This window comes from Balaenoptera physalus (assembly GCF_965194825.1).
Source record: "Balaenoptera physalus genome assembly, chromosome: 13".
Lineage (NCBI taxonomy): Eukaryota > Metazoa > Chordata > Mammalia > Artiodactyla > Balaenopteridae > Balaenoptera > Balaenoptera physalus.
This window is the reverse complement of record NC_138892.1, coordinates 91,026,889-91,045,791: the sequence shown is the minus strand read 5'-3', so window position 1 is coordinate 91,045,791 and position 18,903 is coordinate 91,026,889. Positions and strand designations below refer to the sequence as shown.

The window sequence follows — 18,903 nt, the reverse complement described above, 5'->3', positions numbered from 1 at the left end:
TTCTGTGTCTTTTTTTTTTTATGTACCTTGACCTCATATCTCAATCTGCTACTGAATGTTCATGGAATTAAGCCCCTAGCATTATTTGAATTTAGGTAGACACTTCAATGTCCCTGGCTTCATTCTTTGCCTATAAGCATATTGTTGATATTCTTAATCACTTCTTTTTACCAATTCCTTGCTACAAACTTCTCTTTAATCCGTGAAAATCCACTCTGGTACTTTACAAAGATGGCAAATTCAAGTTTCCGCTGTGTGTGACACACCATTAATTCCAGCAAGATACTCTGTATCTACTACGTTAACATTCACTGATGTGTTAATGTAATAATGACCCATCTGCTTCTGCTGTCTATGAGGTACTTTCTATCTATAGGGATGGAAATTAATGACAGAGTCTCTCTGAACTGCCTGATGTCAGAGCTGGGAAAGGTGTGAAGGGTATATAAGAGCTGGATTACTGGTTAGCAAGTCGGGGGGTAAATGCTCCAGTGGATGCAAGCTTGGTGTTTTTCATGAAGCTTCCTTGCTAACAAAGGTATTTTCTGATATTGCTGACACTGAGACATTAAAAGGTAAGGAATTTTCTGTTGCTGGGATAGTATTATTTATTTAGCATTAGAACAAATTTGGGATTAAATATATGGTTTATTTCAAAGAAAGGCTAAAGGGATAATGTTCTATAATATTAATTTTCCAGATTGTTTCAAGAAGGAAATTGGGTAAGGGAAAATTTTGAAAATATTTGAAAATTGTTAAGGGACTACATCAAAAGTATGATCCTTGGAAATTATGTTCTAAAAAAGATTTTTTTAAAGTAAGCTCTAGTTTAATATTCCATTAATCAGAACTATAATAAATTTCTTGATTTCAATTCTGAATTATTCTTTTCAGAAAATTTGAGAAGCAATGGGCATCTGGAAGCTGCCAGTAGTTCTCATTGAGCTCTTTGTTGCATTAAACCATCTGGAAGGTACACCCATTGAAAGGTTAGTAACTTTAAAATCCTGGTTTCTTTGCAAAGTATGAGAAAATTAGAATTAAATACAGCTATGTAATTAACAGCCCTTGTGCCATGTGATTTCTGACTAAATCATATTCAAGAATAGTACATTAAAAATAGATAACTAGTGGAAAGCAGCCGCATAGCACAGGGAGATCAGCTTGGTGCTTTGTGACCACCAAGAGGGGTGGGATAGGGAGGGTGGGAGGGAGACGCAAGAGGGAGAGGATATGCGGATATATGTATATGTATAGCTGATTCACTTTGTTATACAGCAGAAACTAACACACCATTGTAAAGTGATTATACTCCAATAAAGATGTTAAAAAATAAATAAATTAATTAATTATTTTAAAAAGTAAATACAAAATAGAGGAAAAAAAAGAATAGTACATTAAGCTGTTCAACTGTTCCTTAAATTCTGTGTTCTTTAAAGACTAACGTCAGTCTGATAAATCTCTCTGATGAAACTTGTGACAGACAGGAATGGATAGTTCCAGTTTTGTCAGAAATATGCTGTTGAAACTTAGAGGAGCAAAGCCAAAACATGAAGCAAGAGAACCCAAAAGGTGGTAACTTCTGCTATACTAACCTGATTCGCAAACAAACTAGAGAAATTTAAAGCATATATGTTATATGAGGTGGAATTTTACTGTATGTTTATATAGATTTTTTTTCTCAGCTCTGGCAATATCCAAAACTTTTACATCTTTTTCTGGAAATTTAAATATATAGAAATAAGAAAGGGGCAAATTAAATTTGCTAAGAAGTTAAATTTAGAAGCTCTAGTTAAAAAGCCATTTGTTCTTAGGGGGATTCTTTCTATATTGTTAACTGTTCTGTTAATGAAAGAGAATTATAATTAAAATATTATTTTTCATGAGACTACTTCCAAGATGCTCTAAATGTAAATTAATACCTCCGAAAACGTTTTCAATAGGTAGCATGTGCATCAGGATTTTTTTTAAAAAAGCTTATTTTGAAAGGTGTCATTTCATTCGACTGGTAATGTTAAGGAAGTCTAAAACCTATGTAGGGTGAAAATGTTTGCAGTATTTACAACTTTCAAATGAAAAGCCTTTAAAACTGTGATTCTCCATTCATTTAAAAGATCCTTAAGTCCAAATTCATGCATATGTCATAAATAATATAATGAGATTCATTTGTGCCTAAATCGGTTTTGATTCCATATAGTTTTGTAGAACTGAATTTATACTCTCTTAAAGACCAAGGAGAATAAGGTTATTTTTGAAGAGACTTTGCTTTAAGTAGTATTAGAACTCTTCTCATAGAATTATCAGCATCTTTTCTATTTTCCTTCCGGGTGTTTTTTGTTGAGATGGAGGTCTTTGGTGATATGGAAAGATTTCTAAAGCACCTATGTATAATAAATAATAAGAATCATCAAAAGATTTTTTTCTTTTCATTTCAGGGCTTATCTAGCTTACAGGATGTTCTTCTCAGAATTGACTGTAATTTTCAATTGGTTTTCTCCTGGATAAAAATAACTTTAAAACTGCCATGAAGTTTCTGGTATACTAGCAGAACAATTGAATGATGACAGGAAAATTAGCAATATTACCTAGTATTTCTGTCTATATCTTGATCTTCTCTTTCATTAGATATACTCATTTGCTAAGTATTTTTACCCAGTATGTTTTTAAGGATATTCGTTTATTATGAGGTGAACTTTGCTCAGAAATAGAATAGTATGTAACATTATTTATTAACAAATTATATATTCATGCTAGTCGTACAATCTCTTACTTTCAATTATTATTAGAAGTACTTATAAAACATTCATCAATTTTTTTCAGGAAATTGAATTTCCTGGAATCAGTATGGTTTGGTCATTTTTTTTTAAGGGGGAGGAAGAATTTTATATCTTGAGCTGTTCAACCATGTAATATTCTATAAAGCTCATAAAAAGCTGAGAAAGCCTATGTAGGAAACATCTCAAATTTTAAACACCTTTAAAAAAATAAAGCTGATGAAGATTTATTATTTAATGTCATTTTTTTCACAAAGTCAATCATCTCACTCGAGATCTTTTTCAATTAAGAGGTAACAAACTTTACAAACCATATCAAAACATAGTTATGTTACTTTACACTCATGAGTGAGACAAAAAGACCCCACATTTGCCTACCAACTTTTTAAGACTCAGTAGTAACTATCTGCCTGGCAGATAATCAGAGGGTAACCAAAAGTATAATTACATGGGTTTCATTCTGGAGTTACTAGGAGTCCCCTATAGGAACTCACACACCTCCACAGATAACTATTAAGACCTGGGATAAGGAATCCATTTAAAAACTCTTGAGGGACTTCCCTGGTGGCTTACTGGTTAGGATTCCAGGCTTTCACTGCCATGGCCAGGGCTCAATCCCTGGTGGGGAAACTAAGATCCTGCAAGCTGCGCAGTGCGGCCAAAAAATTAAAAAATGAAAACCCTTGAAACTGAGATGTTTTTAAAGAGAGACAATTTAAGAGTTAACGTTTGGCCTATAGTCAACATCACTGTTTAAACTCTCTTAAAGCCAAGAATTTCCGTGTGTGTGTGCATGTGTGTAAGTGGTCAGTAGTTTTAAACTAGTATTTGTTAACTAGCTGGTGGGTAGGCTGGCAGGCCATGTCTGCCTGGTAGTCAATGCGGAAAAAACACATGAAAATACGAGTATGGTGCTTTTCACTAACCATTTCAGCTGACTTTTTCCATCTTAATGATAGTTCTGGGTGGAATCTTGTATATCCTGACTACCATATTTACATGAAAAGTCCTGTTTGGGAAAGCAGGTTCACAATTATGAAACCAACAAACATAAAAGCTCTTAGTTTTTCTTTACAGTAGAATGATGGCCCTCTTAGCTAACTCAAAGAAGGTAATATTTTAGTTAGAATAATTTTAAATCCTATTACAGACCTTGAGACCAATTATCAGACGTATCAATTATCAATTATCAGACATTTAACACATAGAGTATTTCACACTCTGCTCCAGGCATTTGCCAAACATATCCTGGAACAGAAATCCCTTCTTTTTAAAAAATAGATTCACTATATATATTTATTTATTTATTTATTTTTGGCTGCGTTGGTTCTTCATTGCTGCACGCGGGCTTTCTCTAGTTGTGGCGAGCCGGGGCTACTCTTCATTGCGGTGCGCAGGCTTCTCATTGCAGTGGCCTCTCTTGTTGCGGAGCACGGGCTCTAGGCACGCGGGCTTCAGTAGTTGCAGTGCACGGGCTCAGTAGTTGTGGTGCATGGGCTTAGTTGCTCCGTGGCATGTGGGATCTTCCCCAACCAGGGCTTGAACCCGTGTTCCCTGAATTTGCAGGCAGATTCTTAACCACTGCACCACCAGGGAAGTCTCCAGAAATCCCTTTGAACCTCCTCAATTTGATCCATATTTCCTTTACTGCTTTAAATTTATCAGTTTGAAGTGTTTGGGTCACATTCCAATTACTGCTGTTTTTCAGGAAAAGTTTATCATCTTTTAGAATTGAATGTTCAGTGTATGAGTTACTGGTACAATCCTTTAAAGCATTAAATCATTCTTTGGACATGCACATTGGCCATGTGTACTAGACATGCAAAAGAAATAATTAAATGGATAATATGAAAAAACTGATATACAAACCAGGTAATTCAGCCCCAAAGTGGGTTTCCTTTGCCTGAATAATTAGTTTGTCAACATACACTCACATGCAACACATACCAGTTTATTTAATACTGAAAGAAAAATTTTCTGTGTGGGAGAAGATCTGAGAGTAAAAACATAAAGTTTCACTTGCGTTTTCAAAATATTTACTCTTAGGCTATCTCTATACAAACTATTAATGAAGTACTCCCCATACAAAATAAACACATTGAGATCAAAACCACTGCAATTTTGCCTCAAATTATGTATATCCACTGGCTTCTGGATATTGAGATTCTAGCCTCATACCTGTATCTCTCTCCCACTCTACACTTAACGTAAGGTTAACCAATATTTTGGTTTCTGTGGAGCTGAAAACTAAAATATTTCCCTAGTGCTCCTAACAACCAGCAAAAAGCAATGTTAAAATTGTGTCTATTTCCAGTACTGTTATGAGAGCACATTAAAACAAAAGATGGTATAAAAATATAGAGTTGATGTAAATTCTGTAAATAGAAACAGAAGTTAAAATTCAAACAAATTATTCACAATTATCATTTCTGACTTATCCATAATATTATTATGCAGTTGTTCCAGGTTGCTGAAAGAATATGATGAATATTAATACCATTGACATAAAAAGACTTTCTGTTTTAACATTTAAACCAATTCTATCATTAAAATTGTTGAATGCATAGGAACTTAGTAGGTGGCAGGAACATGGTAATCTCCACTTATTTATGCTAATAGTAATAGAATTCCCACACTACAATAGTCAAAGTGCCTGAACAGGTGATAAAATTGATTCCCTTGAGACTTCATAATATCTGACATTTCTCTTAACACTACTAATTCAATGACCCCAGGAAACGCAACAAAAATTAACTAACACTACTTAATTATGATTGGAAAGATGCAGGAAGTGAATGTATATATATTTTAAGTCTACATATTCCAGATTACATATATATTTTACTTTCTAAGTCCTTTTTTAAATTGGGCAATAGATTAATCAGTATTTAAAAGCATATAAGACAAAGACATTATTATTATTATCTTGAATATATTCTGAATTTCCAAAGAAAGAATCACACTGGGAAATTCAACACTGACTATAATGGAGGGTTTGCTATATGATTTCCAAGCTGCATCTTCAAGGTGTCCAAAAGCTCTGTCAATCATCCAGATATTTGCAAATCAAAACATTGAATTATTAATGTGAAGATGTCTCCTCTACGTTTCATCAATATGAGATATTTGGTGTCACATACATAATAGCTGTACCTAATCCTGACTCCAGGTCTCTAACCTTTCATATTTGTTCGATGTCACCAGTAGTCAAATGGAAAAGCGGAAATGCAGCACCGCCAGTTGTGCAACTCAACGCCTGGAAAATTTTTTAGTTTGGCCCAGCAACAACCTTGGCACCATTTTCTCACCTACCAAGGTGGGATCCAATATATACGGCAAGAGGAATACAGTTGAGATTTTAAAGAGAGAACCACTGAATTACTTACTCCCTTTAGAGGTCAGTGCACCTCACAGTTCTTATTGTATAAATACTCTAGTGATTTGCTGTAGACTTTAACAGTGCTTCTTCATTTCTGGAGTGAATATATGAATGTCTGTGTCCCATGTTTGTTGCCAGGACATATAAATTGCCATGTTAAGAATTGTTTTAAATTTAATGCAAATTAAGATCCCATAATAAAAAGACAGTCTTTAAAAATGAAATATTCTGGCTGTAGATTTTTATTTTTAAAACATTTTAAAAAGTCATTTCTTTGGCCTGTATCTTTATGACCTGAGTTTGAGAACAAAGGAGAAAATGGTTACTGGAAACTTGATAAATTGTAAACAAGTAATAGTAAAGTTCTGATTATAAACATTAGAAAACCAGCAATTGTAAGTACACTTGTTAAGCAATCCCTTTTTGCATTAGATTTCTGAAATGAGATAAAATGCTGCTTAAAACAGTCAATTAAAGCCTTCTCCTGATTCAGTCAAAATATTTTTGTTTAATTCTGTTTTTTGTTGTACTTGCTGGTACTAAGAGGTAACTTAAAAATTGAAAAAGCAATGTCCCTGAGGGTTTCATTAGGAGTTATCCTCAGTGAGCTTTTATTAAATGTATATGCCCTTTATTCTAAGTGGCTTTCAGCAGATCTTAGTCATATTCTTATACAGGGTACTGAAAAAGCAATTTGTGTTCCTATTAACTATGTCTTCATTTAAAAGACTATAGACTTTTGGAAATTATGTACTCCATGGCAACTTATTTTCATAGTTTAATTAACTGGACATTTCTGGCAGAGGTTCCGTGTTTGATGCCCTTTTCTTGGAAGGAAGCTGAAGTACTGAACATGAAGTGAAATGTTTTGCTTTAAGTCAGATTCTTATGTGGTATCTGCTTTTCCCTAACTCTGAGTTTCATACTTTTGGAAGTAGCATTAACTCATATAAACTGCTATCATGCTGCATTATGCATTTCTAAAGGCACTCAGCTTTTATTTAAAAAAGAAAACAGAAAAAGGAAGCATCTCAATCTTAGTGAGAATCCGACTCATTGACTTGATTGCTACATTAAAATTTCCCCTTATGAAGTATGCCTTAGATCACCAGATTATAGACTTTGTTGTTGTTTTGTTTGTTTGTTGGGTTCTTTTGGAGTGTATAGAGACAGAAGATGTTATTTAGAGTGATTTTATGTCATGAATTGCATATTGAAATAAATGAGTACATAAATTCCTATTTGTGATGTTCAATTGTTAGCCTCTTTCAAAGTGGATATGACCACGTTTTAGAGTAAGGTATAATTAAATTACAATCTGTTAAACTTACTTATTTAAAAATTTTCCCACGGTAGTCTACATTAAGTAACACTTTATTGCATCTCACATCTATATCAACTCCCCAATCTATCTTTCAAGCGTTAATGAGATTGTAATGAGCGCATATGATATTCAAGGCCATTGTATACAGCAGTACACAATTCCCAGATATAAAACAAGAAGAATTAATGTATAGTAACCTAACAACCTCTGGTGCTAAGGAGTTGGATAGAGTTAGGGTTACTATGTCACTTATTCCAACCAGGAGACTTTTGAGAAGGAAAGAGGTTATTACATTGATACAATAGACATTAAGAGTAGATGTTATTCTAAAGTTTACTCATTACGTTCATTATCAAGGTGAAACATTTGAACAAATTCAGCATTATTTCCTTAGTTGGTATTCGTAGGCCAGTAGGAATCTAAATATATAAAGGTTGGGAATGCCTTATGTACCAAATACTTCCCCTGGCTCTTCATAATTAAGTACCTTGTGAAAATAATGATTAGTTTTTCTTTATTGATGTAACTGGAAATATCAACAGTAAGTTTTGGTGACTAAATTTATCCCAACTCTTCTCATTGTGCCTGTGGTGCTTGAAATCGTAAGTACTCTCGAGTAACCTTCCAAATATTTATGTCCATGCTACAAATTATATTTTATTGAAGATTTAGAAATAAAAGCGCTTCTTATATCAATCATGTTGCAATACAGAATCAGAACAAAGACTTTATTTATTAATACTGCATTTAGCACTTCTAGAAATTCTCTTTAAGCATTGTGAGAGGACATTCTTCAATAAGCCTCTTACTTTTCTGAAGCCTGAATATCATTACCTGGTAATATTATGCTGAGATGAAATAACACCTTTTGGTTAACAGTAAAAAAGCCTGTGAGTCTAAAGCTCCTTTGGCTGAGTGCAGGGAGAGCTTTTCATATAATGTAGGAGAAAGTATTCTTTTTCTACCCATTATTTTCCCTTCCACATACACACTACCCAAAACTATGGAAAAATCCATCTTCCTTACACTCAGTGCATCTGTAGTAGATATTATTAGTGCTCACCGACATCCTCTCCTTCCCGAGCATACAAGGGAGTGTAGTTCTCAGACCCTTGCATTCAGGTGGTGCTATGTGGCTCATTCTGGCCAACGAAATATTAGCAGAAATGATGTGTGTCACATCTAGGTTGACACAATAGGTTAAAAAACCTATGTGAAAAATTTCAATCTTTCTCTACTCTGCTGCAGCCGTTGCTGGTGAGGCTTCCCTCTGGCTGGGGCCCTGAGTGACTTCATGGAGAAGAACTCTCCTACTGATCTGTCTTGGACATGGAGTGTCACCAAGAAGTAAACTTTTGTGACTTTTTATCTACAGCCTACCAAAACAAAATAACCAAAGTCAAATTTTCATCCTCCCTAATGAACCAACTTCTCCTCCTGACTCTACTATATCTAATAGCAGCATAACCATTCTTCCACAGTAATTCAGCCTTGATACCTTGAAGTTATCACCGATCGCTCAAATTCCTTGCTCCCCACATTCCAATTAGTTACCAGGACATGTGTACTCTACGTCCTTGCTACTAGGATATGTCTCTTCTTCCTTCCCCCATTGCCAGTAACGTAGCTCCAGCCTTCTTTGTGGAAGCCAGGATCCCTGCAACAGGCTGCTGAAATAGTTTTCCACCTCCAATATTTACTGCCATTCTATACATCGATACCAGAATAAGTTTCCAAATGCCCATTTCTTATTATATCAGCTGTTCTATGCAAAAATTTTCAAAGGCTTGTTATTATCTACAAAAATACATCAGTTTTTTTAGCCTATCATTCAAGTCCCTCCATTAAGTAACCCCTATCCTCTTTTCCAGCTTTACCCCACATCATTTCATTTCTTATACATACACTCTGCCAAACTCTTTTTTTAGTTGTTTCTGTTTAACTGATATCATCACATTTTCTCTTATTTTCCAGGCTCTGACTCTTCCCTCCGTTCCCTCTAAATTGAACGAATGTCCCCCAGTGCAGCCTTTTGAAATCTTTCAATGACAAAGTCAAGAATCTTTCATCATTGCCCTACTGAATATGATTACTCCACTCACTGAGCTCTAACCACACTTTGAAGATATCTTTTAGATTCAAAAGAAATCTGATATTATAGTATCATATTATTACTATTTTATTCATATTAAAATACTCTATTATAATGTTATATTATTGCTGTATTATTTGTGTGACTGACACATTTCTCTTCAGCATTGCTAGATTCCTAACGAAGGGCAGAGACTGAAACTTAGTCATTCTCCATTTCACAAAATTCCTACTTCACAATCAAGAAGATTAAGCCTATCTACACATTCTGGAGAAAGTTAGGCTACTTGGGATTTTCCATCTTCTGTCCTTGATATTGTGCTGGCATAGAGCTTAACTTCTCTTATCTTCTGAAAATAACTTGATATTTATTTACCACCAGCATCTTTTGGTTGACAATGGATTAAGCCAGCCATCCCCAACCTTTTTGGCACCAGGGACTGGTTTCGTGGGAGACAATTTTTCCATGGATTCGGTGGGTGGAATGGTTCAGGCGGTAATGTGAGTGATGGAGAGCGATGGGGAGCGGCAGATAAAGCTTTGCTCACTTGCCTGCCGCTCACTTCCTGCTGTACAGCCCAGGTTGGGGGGTTTGGGGACCCCTGGATTACACAATTGTGCTTTCTAAGCATATCATACAACTTATGGAAGAAGCAAGTACTATCATTTTATCCCAGGGGAGTTTTACCACGTAGCTAAAAATAATTGATAAATTGCTATGGAATGTAACTTCATCATACCAGAACATATTAATTATGGTTTTCTTGATTTGATTTACTAAACTCTTTGGGAAATGAATTCCACCTCCAAATAAACTAAACATAGTATTACACAATTAAATATTAAATTTCATAAAATAATTATTAAAATAAAAATTCTAAATTTTCATAACAATAAGATTGAGTAAATTCCATTAAAAATAGTTTTTCTGGTGAAGTGGGACAGGAGCAATTTATTATTTATTATTTATTAATAAATAAAAATTTATTATTTTTCTCAATTTATTGAAAGAAAAGTGCTCTTTCATTTGAAAAATTACATATGCTAGCATATGTTTCTTCCCCCTTATTATTGATTTATAACATACATTTCATTCATGAACAAATATCATAAACAAAATTCAAATCTCTGCCTATTGCTAACACTTTGGAAATTTTTAATTTTTGATCATTTTTGTGAAAACATAGTAATATGCATTGGCCATTCATCTCCATGCTGCTCTTTAACCTACATTATTTGGACAATATTTCCACTGACTGAAAAGTCTCTGCTTTGAAACATTTATTAACAGTGCACATTGAGATATTGAAGAACACAGTGAGTCAGAGTTCTGTGGAATTTCCAACAGAAGAAATAAAGACACAGAACACATTAGAAATTTATCTATGATGCTCAGACATGACAATCAAACTTGAGAGTTCTGGGCAGTCAGGAGAGAAATGGATTAAGTATTCGTGCTGAGTAGGTTTATCAATTTAGGAGCCAAACAGGAGCTTAGAGTTTACATATTAACAGCCAGATGTTTTTCTGTGAGGCTACATGTGAATAAGTTAAAATAGCTATATCATTTGGCTTGCAATGAGTATCCTTAAGGTTATAAAAATTGTCACACTTTATATTGTCTGGAATTAGGACAACTCTCAGTAATTTCTTAGAAAATTAAATTATGCTGTGACAGCTAGTCATATAGCATATAGCAGCTAATGTTTTTCTTATTATACCTAGGGAGGAATCCTTTATAATACAGTGACTTTTTTTTTTTTTTTTTTGGCTGCTAAAGAAATCACTGAGTAACAAGATCTGGTGGAAAATTTCATTGTGCTTCCAAGGCCCATTCTACTTCTGGGCATCTACTAATGACATGAAATACACCTGTGCTGGGTTGAAGTAAACAATGGTAGCTTCTTTAAAAATTGCAATCAAATTCTTCACCTCTTCTTCATTGTATAGGTGGTGTCAATAGCATCTCTGATAATTTCAAACCTCCTATTTCTTCATGATGACAGTGTAGAAATGCTTATGAAGTGAAAAGAAATGAACAACAGTATGGACCAGAGATTTGAGTTTTGATGTATTATTATTGATCCAAAGTCTTTTTTATGCCTTAGAAAAGATAAGATATATACATTTCTCCTGGGACATGGGTAGAAAATCCTTCTCTTTCTCAGACGAGGGAACCACCATTTTACTGCTGTTCACCATGCAGCCGAAGATGGGAGATTTGCATTTGTTCCACAGCAAAGCCCCTAAGGGGAAGTACGGGACAGCTAATGAAGGTATATCCTCATTAGTGCCATGTGGTAGGAGGACCGTGTAGCCTGGAGTCACATAGACTTGGGTGACTACTCTGAACCTCTGTCTCCTCATGTGTGACATGAAAAGAATAATAAATAACTCAGAGGTAGGCAGTGAGGATGAAATGAGATCGTGTCAGGGATGAAAATAGCTAAGACTTTGGCTGCAAATCTGCCCTGCAATAAATGCTGTTTCCTTCCTTTTTTCCTTGTAGAGGAAGCTTCCACTTTCTCCCTCTGACGTGGCATTGGATCACACTTTGTAAGGGGGCGGTACCTGCCCACTGTAGAGTTCAGAAAGGTGCTTGAGGGAGCAGTTAATATGTTTTTTTAATAACAGAGACTCTACCCTACCTCTGAATGTCCCTATTTGTTTATCTATCTCAGCTTGTACTTGGTATGATTTAATTGGTACCCATTAACTGCTAAGCCCCACTGCCTCCCCATGTACAGCTTCATTTATGGCAGGCTCACTATGTGCCAGATGCTATTTTAAACTCATTCACATGTATTTACTCCTCATAAAACCCTGTGAAATGAATACTGTTATTTCCAATTATAAAGCCTTAGGGATGTAATTAACTATAGTTAATAATAATGTATTGTATATTTGAAAGTTGATAAGAGAGCAGACTTTAAAAGTTCTCATCACAAGTAAATAATTTGTAACCATGTATGGTGATGGATGTCAACTAGACTTTGGTGGTCATCTTTCCTAATATATACATGTATCGAATCATTATGTTGTGAAACTTGAAACCAGTTTAATGTTGTATGCCAATTATAGCTCAGTAAAAATACTATTATTATTCTCTATCTTACAGATGAAGAAACTGAGGTTGTTTGACCTTGGGCAAATCACTTCACCTTCTTCTGCCTCGGTTTGTACCAAATACAAACCAAGTCCCATGGTGGAGCCAAGATATTAACCCAATTATTCACCATTCCATATGTTTGCTTAGCACCTAATATACGGCAGACACTCTGTAAAGTGCCTCAGTAAATCAGACAGACAAAATCCCCTATCCTCATGGAGTTTACACGCTAATTTTGGGGGGGAGGGTACCAGAACTGTGCTTTTAGCCACTATGTTATACCACTTCCCCCAATCCAAGGCATCTGTAAAATCTCTTATCTTCCTTTCACAACACTGTGAGGAAAACAAGAAATCAGGACAGAATTAGGATGGGGAAAAGTCATTATTTTCTAAGTACCATCTACATGCGCTTTATATATATTGTATTGTCAATCGTCACAAAACTCCATCAGGCAGGTATCGTTATACAAGTTACTGATAGAAACTAAGGAATAAAAAATGGGCTGATACAAAACTTTCATTCTGTAAGAATAGATAAGAATGACAGGTGGTGGACCACCTGTGGTGGTCCAGTGGCTAAGACTCCATGCTCCCAATGCAGGGGGCCTGGGTTCGATCCCTGGTCAGGGAACTAGAGCCCACATGCCAAAACGAAGATCCCGCATGCTGCAACGAAGATCCTGCATGCCGCAGTTAGGACCCAGCACGGCATTATAAATAAATAAATATTATAAATAAATATTTTTAAAAAAAGAATGACAGGAATTTCTTTGCCTTCTCCTAACAAGCCACATCTGTCAAAATAAACGATAGTATCTGTAAAAGAAAATGAGCTGACTTGTCCAAGATCACACAGTTAATAAGGGTCATTCCAAGACTGGAACCGAGGTTTATCAGACTCCAAAGCCCAGGCAATTTCTCTACTTCATGTCCAAACAAAAAATCTTTTTTTCCTACTTCCACTGTGGCTTATTTTGTGTAGGACTCTGCCAAAGAAGTTTGCCTGAGAACTGGACAAACAGGTCAGGCAAAAGAATAATGGGGCAAGAAATATGTGTTCAGAATATAAAGAACTTGTTTGCTTTTGAGGATAACAACCTTTACCCAGTATCAGATAGCTTTGTCTTACTTTATTTTGTATTTTAAGGTTTCAACTGAAAGAAAGTTTGAAAAATCTAATACGCTTATTAAAAATTTCCAATACTGAAAGATTACTTGTAGCTTATCTTTATCCCCTCTCCCTAATCCAGCTGAGATTTTCATAATGACTTTTCTTTTTTTTTTTAATTGAAGTATAGTTGATTTGCAATGTCGCATTAGTTTCAGGTGTACAGCACAGTGATTCAATTTTTTTTTTTTTTTTTTTTGGCTGCATTGGGTCTTCAATGCTGCGCGCAGTCTTTCTCTAGTTGCGGTGAGCAGGGGTTACTTTTCGTTGTGGTGCGCAGGCTTCTCATTGCGGTGGCTTCTCTTGTTGCGGAGCACAGGCTCTAGGCACACGGGTTTCAGTAGTTATGGCACGCCGGCTCTAGAGCGCAGGCTCAGTAGTTGTGGTGCACGGGCATTCAATTTTGTATATATATATATTCTTTTTCAGATTTTTTTCTCTTACAGGTTATTATAAAATATTGAGTAGAGCTCCCTGTGCTATACAGTAGGTCCTTGTTGGTTATCTATTTTGTATATGGTAGTGTGTATCTGTTAATTCCAACCTCTTAACATATTGACTTTTCTATTGAGACTCATTTCTTTGTTCTGTATACAACTAAGAAAATTTTCTTTTATGGTTAAATGAAAATTCTGCCAAGTGAATAAGCCCAAATCCAGTAGCCAGTCCATGAAGGTCCTTCCCACGGAACTTCAGATTACATTTCACACCTCACACTCGCCCACCTCCACACCCTTGCTCACAGAATTTGCTCACCTTTCGATATTCTCCCCTCACCCTCTGGGAGTCTACACTCGGGTTCTGTTCAAATGCCAGTCTCCAAGGAGCCTCTCCTCTGAATTTACATAGACTTTTATCTGTATTACTCTGCCGATATCAGTTTATTGAAACAGTCACTCAACAAATGTCCATTGAGCTCACATTGGTATTTGATACTATTTTAGTGGCTGGGGTTTAGAGCATACCTTGAAGAAGTTTACAGGTTTACCTTGTATTTTGGTTATGTATGCACAGGTATTATTTCCTCATCTAGCCTGAAATCTAGGACAAGGGTAAGTGAGTTACTTCTGTAATCCCCACAATATTTAAATCCAGTCCTTGCACATAACAGGTACTCAATAAATACTGGCTGAATGAGTGTGTTCCATGAATAATGAACATGCAAATGAATGAGTAAACTTTAATATAAAGTTCTGATATCACACAGTGATGAAGTTGATAGAGTGTGACTTCTTACACTCCTTTTGTAAAACAAAGATAATAATTGTAAGGTTTTATTAAAGACTAGGAATGAGATACGCAAAGTACGTGGCACAATTTTGGGGTTCAGTCAGTGGTAACTATTATAGCCATGATAACTGCACACGAACAAAAGAATGATATGGTATCACAGTGGGTACTTTTGTTATTAATAGCAAACCAGAAGGATATAAAAAAGCGGGGCGGGGGCGGTGGGAGATAAAGGTGGGTAATAAAAGTGGGCACAAAACGATGTAGGGAAAGGTTCAAAGAAACAAAAACAGAAATAGGATAATGAGAATAATCTACCCAAATCCTAAATAGGATTTGTATCACTGGTTACCTTTCCTGCTCCAGTGACCAATGACGCAAGACACTTGTTCTGCACAATTGCATCTAGAATTACGAAAATTTGACAGAACCATACAAGATGCAGGTTCTAGAAATCCATCCTCTTTCTTCCCTGTGGGAACATTCCTTGTTATTTAGAACAACAGTTATGATCAGTAAGAAGTGGCACACAAATCCTAAAAAGGAAATAGCAGACAATATAGAAACAGCACATCTGGTAGAGTTTACGTGTGCTGCAAGTAGATTACGAGTGAGAGCAAATTCTAAAATTTCTAAAAGGATAGAATTTAAGTAGCTGGAAATGTTACCACCTATATAACAAACTCTATATTAATAAATTCAATATTTTTTTAATTGAAATCATGGACAGGCATTATAAAAAGGAAAATTAAGTTTATCAAAAAATTGTAGGGCTTCCCTGGTGGCGCAGAGGTTAAGAATCCGCCTGCCAATGCAGGGGACACGGTTTGGGCCCTGGTCTGGGAAGATCCCACATGCTGCGGAGCAACTAAACCCGCAAGCCACAACTACTGAGCCTGCATGCCACAACTATTGAAGCCCGTGAGCCTAGAGCCCGTGCTCTGCAACAAGAGAAGCCACTGCAATGAGAAGCCTGGGCACCACAACAAAGAGTAGTCCCCGCTCGCTGCAACTAGAGAAAGCCTGCGCGCAGCAACGAAGACACAACGCAGCCAAAAATAAAAATAAATTAATTAAAAAAAAATTGTAGACTTAAATTTTTAAAAATCTCTTCTTAAGCACCAAGGATTTATGGTAGAGTACAGGGAAATATATTCAATATGTTGTAATCACCTATAATGGAAGATAATCTGAAAAAAATATATAGATGTAACTATATAATAAATATATATATAAAACTGAATCACTTTGCCATATACCTGAAACTAACACAATATTGTAAATCAACCATACTCGAATTAACGAAGAAAAAACTATCACGACTGTTTTAACTTAATTAAAATTTGGAGATTTTTAGATGAAAAAAACTCTTCTTCATCTTCATAGGCATAATGCCCTGATTATCCTATAAACATGTGAACATGGGGTCTATGTAACTGAAATGATGAAATAATTAGTGTGAGCTTACATGAAGGCTAGGAGGCTGTGGTCCCAGCTACAACTGTAATAAAAGTGTATTCTGGTTTGCAATAATTCACTTCCTTTATTGAATACATACTTCTACTTTCAAAATGTGAATTATTTAAACAAGCTACCAGTCTGGAGCAGAACTCCTATCCCAAATTAACCTCCCAAACTTTCTACAATTTGAAATTCATTCTTTTGCATTTTGAAAACTTTTTACTTCAAGAGTCCCTCATTAAAAGACAAATAAATCCCTCTTGACAGGGAAATCCTTAATCACTATCGCTATTTCCCTAGAAGAAGTTACTTAACAGCCAGCTGAGAACAAAGGCCTAGGAGAATGGGATAGGCAGCTGCAGACATGAAAAATGATAAGGGAAGAGGCAAGGTGAGCTGTAAGGAAAAGAAAAAGGAGAAGGAGCAGGGCGGGAAAAGGCATAAAGGAGTCTTGATTAGCTTACAATTTCTGTGTTTGGGCTTTGGGATCTACCTACGTCTGCAACCATTTGCCTGCAAACAGCTAGGCCTGAGCAGGATTTAAAGCACCAATTCTACTTTGGTTATAAAAATCTTAAATGTTAACCTGGGTCGACAAGGTAGAGAATGCTAGCAGGACAAAACAGAGAAAAGAACAAGACAATGGAAACCATTTGTTTCTCTGGAATGTCCTCAGGCTTCCTCAGACAGTATTGGATCCTTAGGAACTCTCTTGTTCCAGAACCCCTGCTGCAGAAAGGACACGGAAAATAAAAGAGGCTATGAAACAGAACCAAACCCTTTGAGTTCCTAGAAATTCAAACTCAGTTTCTGGAGCTTTATTTGAATTTCAGTTTAGGATTAGTATCTGTCTGTACCAGGAGAGATTGTTTAAATGTGTTCAAATGTCATAATATTAAAGTAAAATTAAGCTTTTAAAAAAATTCCCTATTGTGATCTTGAAGAGCAAAAAGTCAACAGGACACTGAAAACTACTATGTAAGGCCACTGGTATAGTAGGAAGGGCAGGGTTTTTGGAATCAGGCTGACCGACCTTTGTTAGGATCACAGCTCTTTTTCAAAACACTGTATACATCTCTTAACTTCTTTTAGCCTCAATTCCCTCATTCTTGGCAGAGATATAAGGATAGATATAGTTCATGAAAAGCACTTAGAATATAATTATACCTGTCTCTACCACATTTAGCAAATATTAGCTGTGATTATTATTAATTAAATTCTAGGATATGGCATGACTAAAGCATGAGGCATTAAAAAAAATTATACTACTTACTACTTCACATTTGGCCTCACCTTGATTCTAAGACTTCTGAGTGAAAAATAAGATAAAAGTAAACCCAGGTCAAGACGTTTAGGAAAGTCTAATAGCTACAACTGTTAAAATCTGCAAGTGTAGCATTGGTCTTCTAGAGTGTATTCACACGTAGAAAAGACCTTTTTGTACTTTATCGTTGTAAACACCATAATACAACAATCTGACGTATGCTTAAATATGGTTATCTTAAGACATGACGTGCTGAGGCTCTTTAAAATCTTTTAAATCTCATATATCTCTAGTATATGTTGTCCTTTTGGTATTTTTGAATTTAGGAGCTAAATCACCTGAAATGGATAATGCACTGCTTTACCACCAAAAATGAGCTTGGTCTCTGTGACCAGTCATCTGAGGTAAATTGTTTTCCCATCTATAATACAGGAAGGCATTCAGAGATAATGTTTACCTGTATAAAAAATAGTTATAATCAATAGTTACATTTTACTATATGTTTTCATCTGGAAATTTGCCCCAGAAAAGCTTAGGTATTATTGCCACCTACACACATTTCTTTCTAGCCTTTTCTAGGAATATATATTTAAAACTTAATTTAACCTTAGAAAATCCACAAATGTGACCATAATTTCCGGATACAGTGAGACATTACCAGGCTAAGATCCAATCTAGCAAATGATCAGTGTCCCAACTGGAAAACAGACACTTCAAATAGAGTTTACCCTCTGCCCTCTTCCTTACATATGTAAACAACTTATTCTGCCATGTAAATATGACAAAAGATAGAAGAGCAGATTCAAAGATATACTCAAGTGTGTATTTCTGACATTTCTGAATTTACTTATTCTGAATAGATATCAGAATTCATATAGGTAGTCCTACCAACTGGCCTCATCTAGCATCGGTTTTAACAACAAGATTTACAGCATAAAGAACAGGAACTTATAAACCAGACATGATATAAGTGTCACTAGTCAATGAAGAAAAACAAAATCTCGCCTACACAGAGATAAAAGGAAGAAAGTGGGTAGGAAAAGAAACGAGGGCTTTTTTCAAAACAAAGTGCCTCCTATGGGTTTTCATAGTCCTGTTTCA

The 18,903-nt window shown here is 35.5% G+C and overlaps 2 protein-coding genes across 4 annotated transcripts in view; one reads left to right on the top strand and one right to left on the bottom strand.

The window, feature by feature from the left end:
* The window catches only part of SLCO1A2 (solute carrier organic anion transporter family member 1A2), a 114,020-nt gene that overhangs the window by 88,805 nt on the left and 6,312 nt on the right, over nt 1-18,903 (bottom strand). The gene's annotated exons all lie outside the window — the stretch shown is intronic.
* IAPP (islet amyloid polypeptide) lies at nt 19-15,923 on the top strand. The gene is made up of 2 exons (XM_082421103.1): nt 19-989; nt 5,979-15,923. Exons 1-2 carry the CDS (start codon nt 910-912, stop codon nt 6,229-6,231), a joined length of 333 nt encoding a protein of 110 aa, XP_082277229.1. The 5' UTR covers nt 19-909; the 3' UTR covers nt 6,232-15,923.

Bases quoted from the DNA above. Each gene is read 5' to 3' on its own strand.
- IAPP (XM_082421103.1), top strand. From the start codon at position 910: ATGGGCATCTGGAAGCTGCCAGTAGTTCTCATTGAGCTCTTTGTTGCA. The intron at 990-5,978 runs GTTAGTAACTTT...CGATGTCACCAG, and splicing joins GAAGGTACACCCATTGAAAG to TAGTCAAATGGAAAAGCGGA.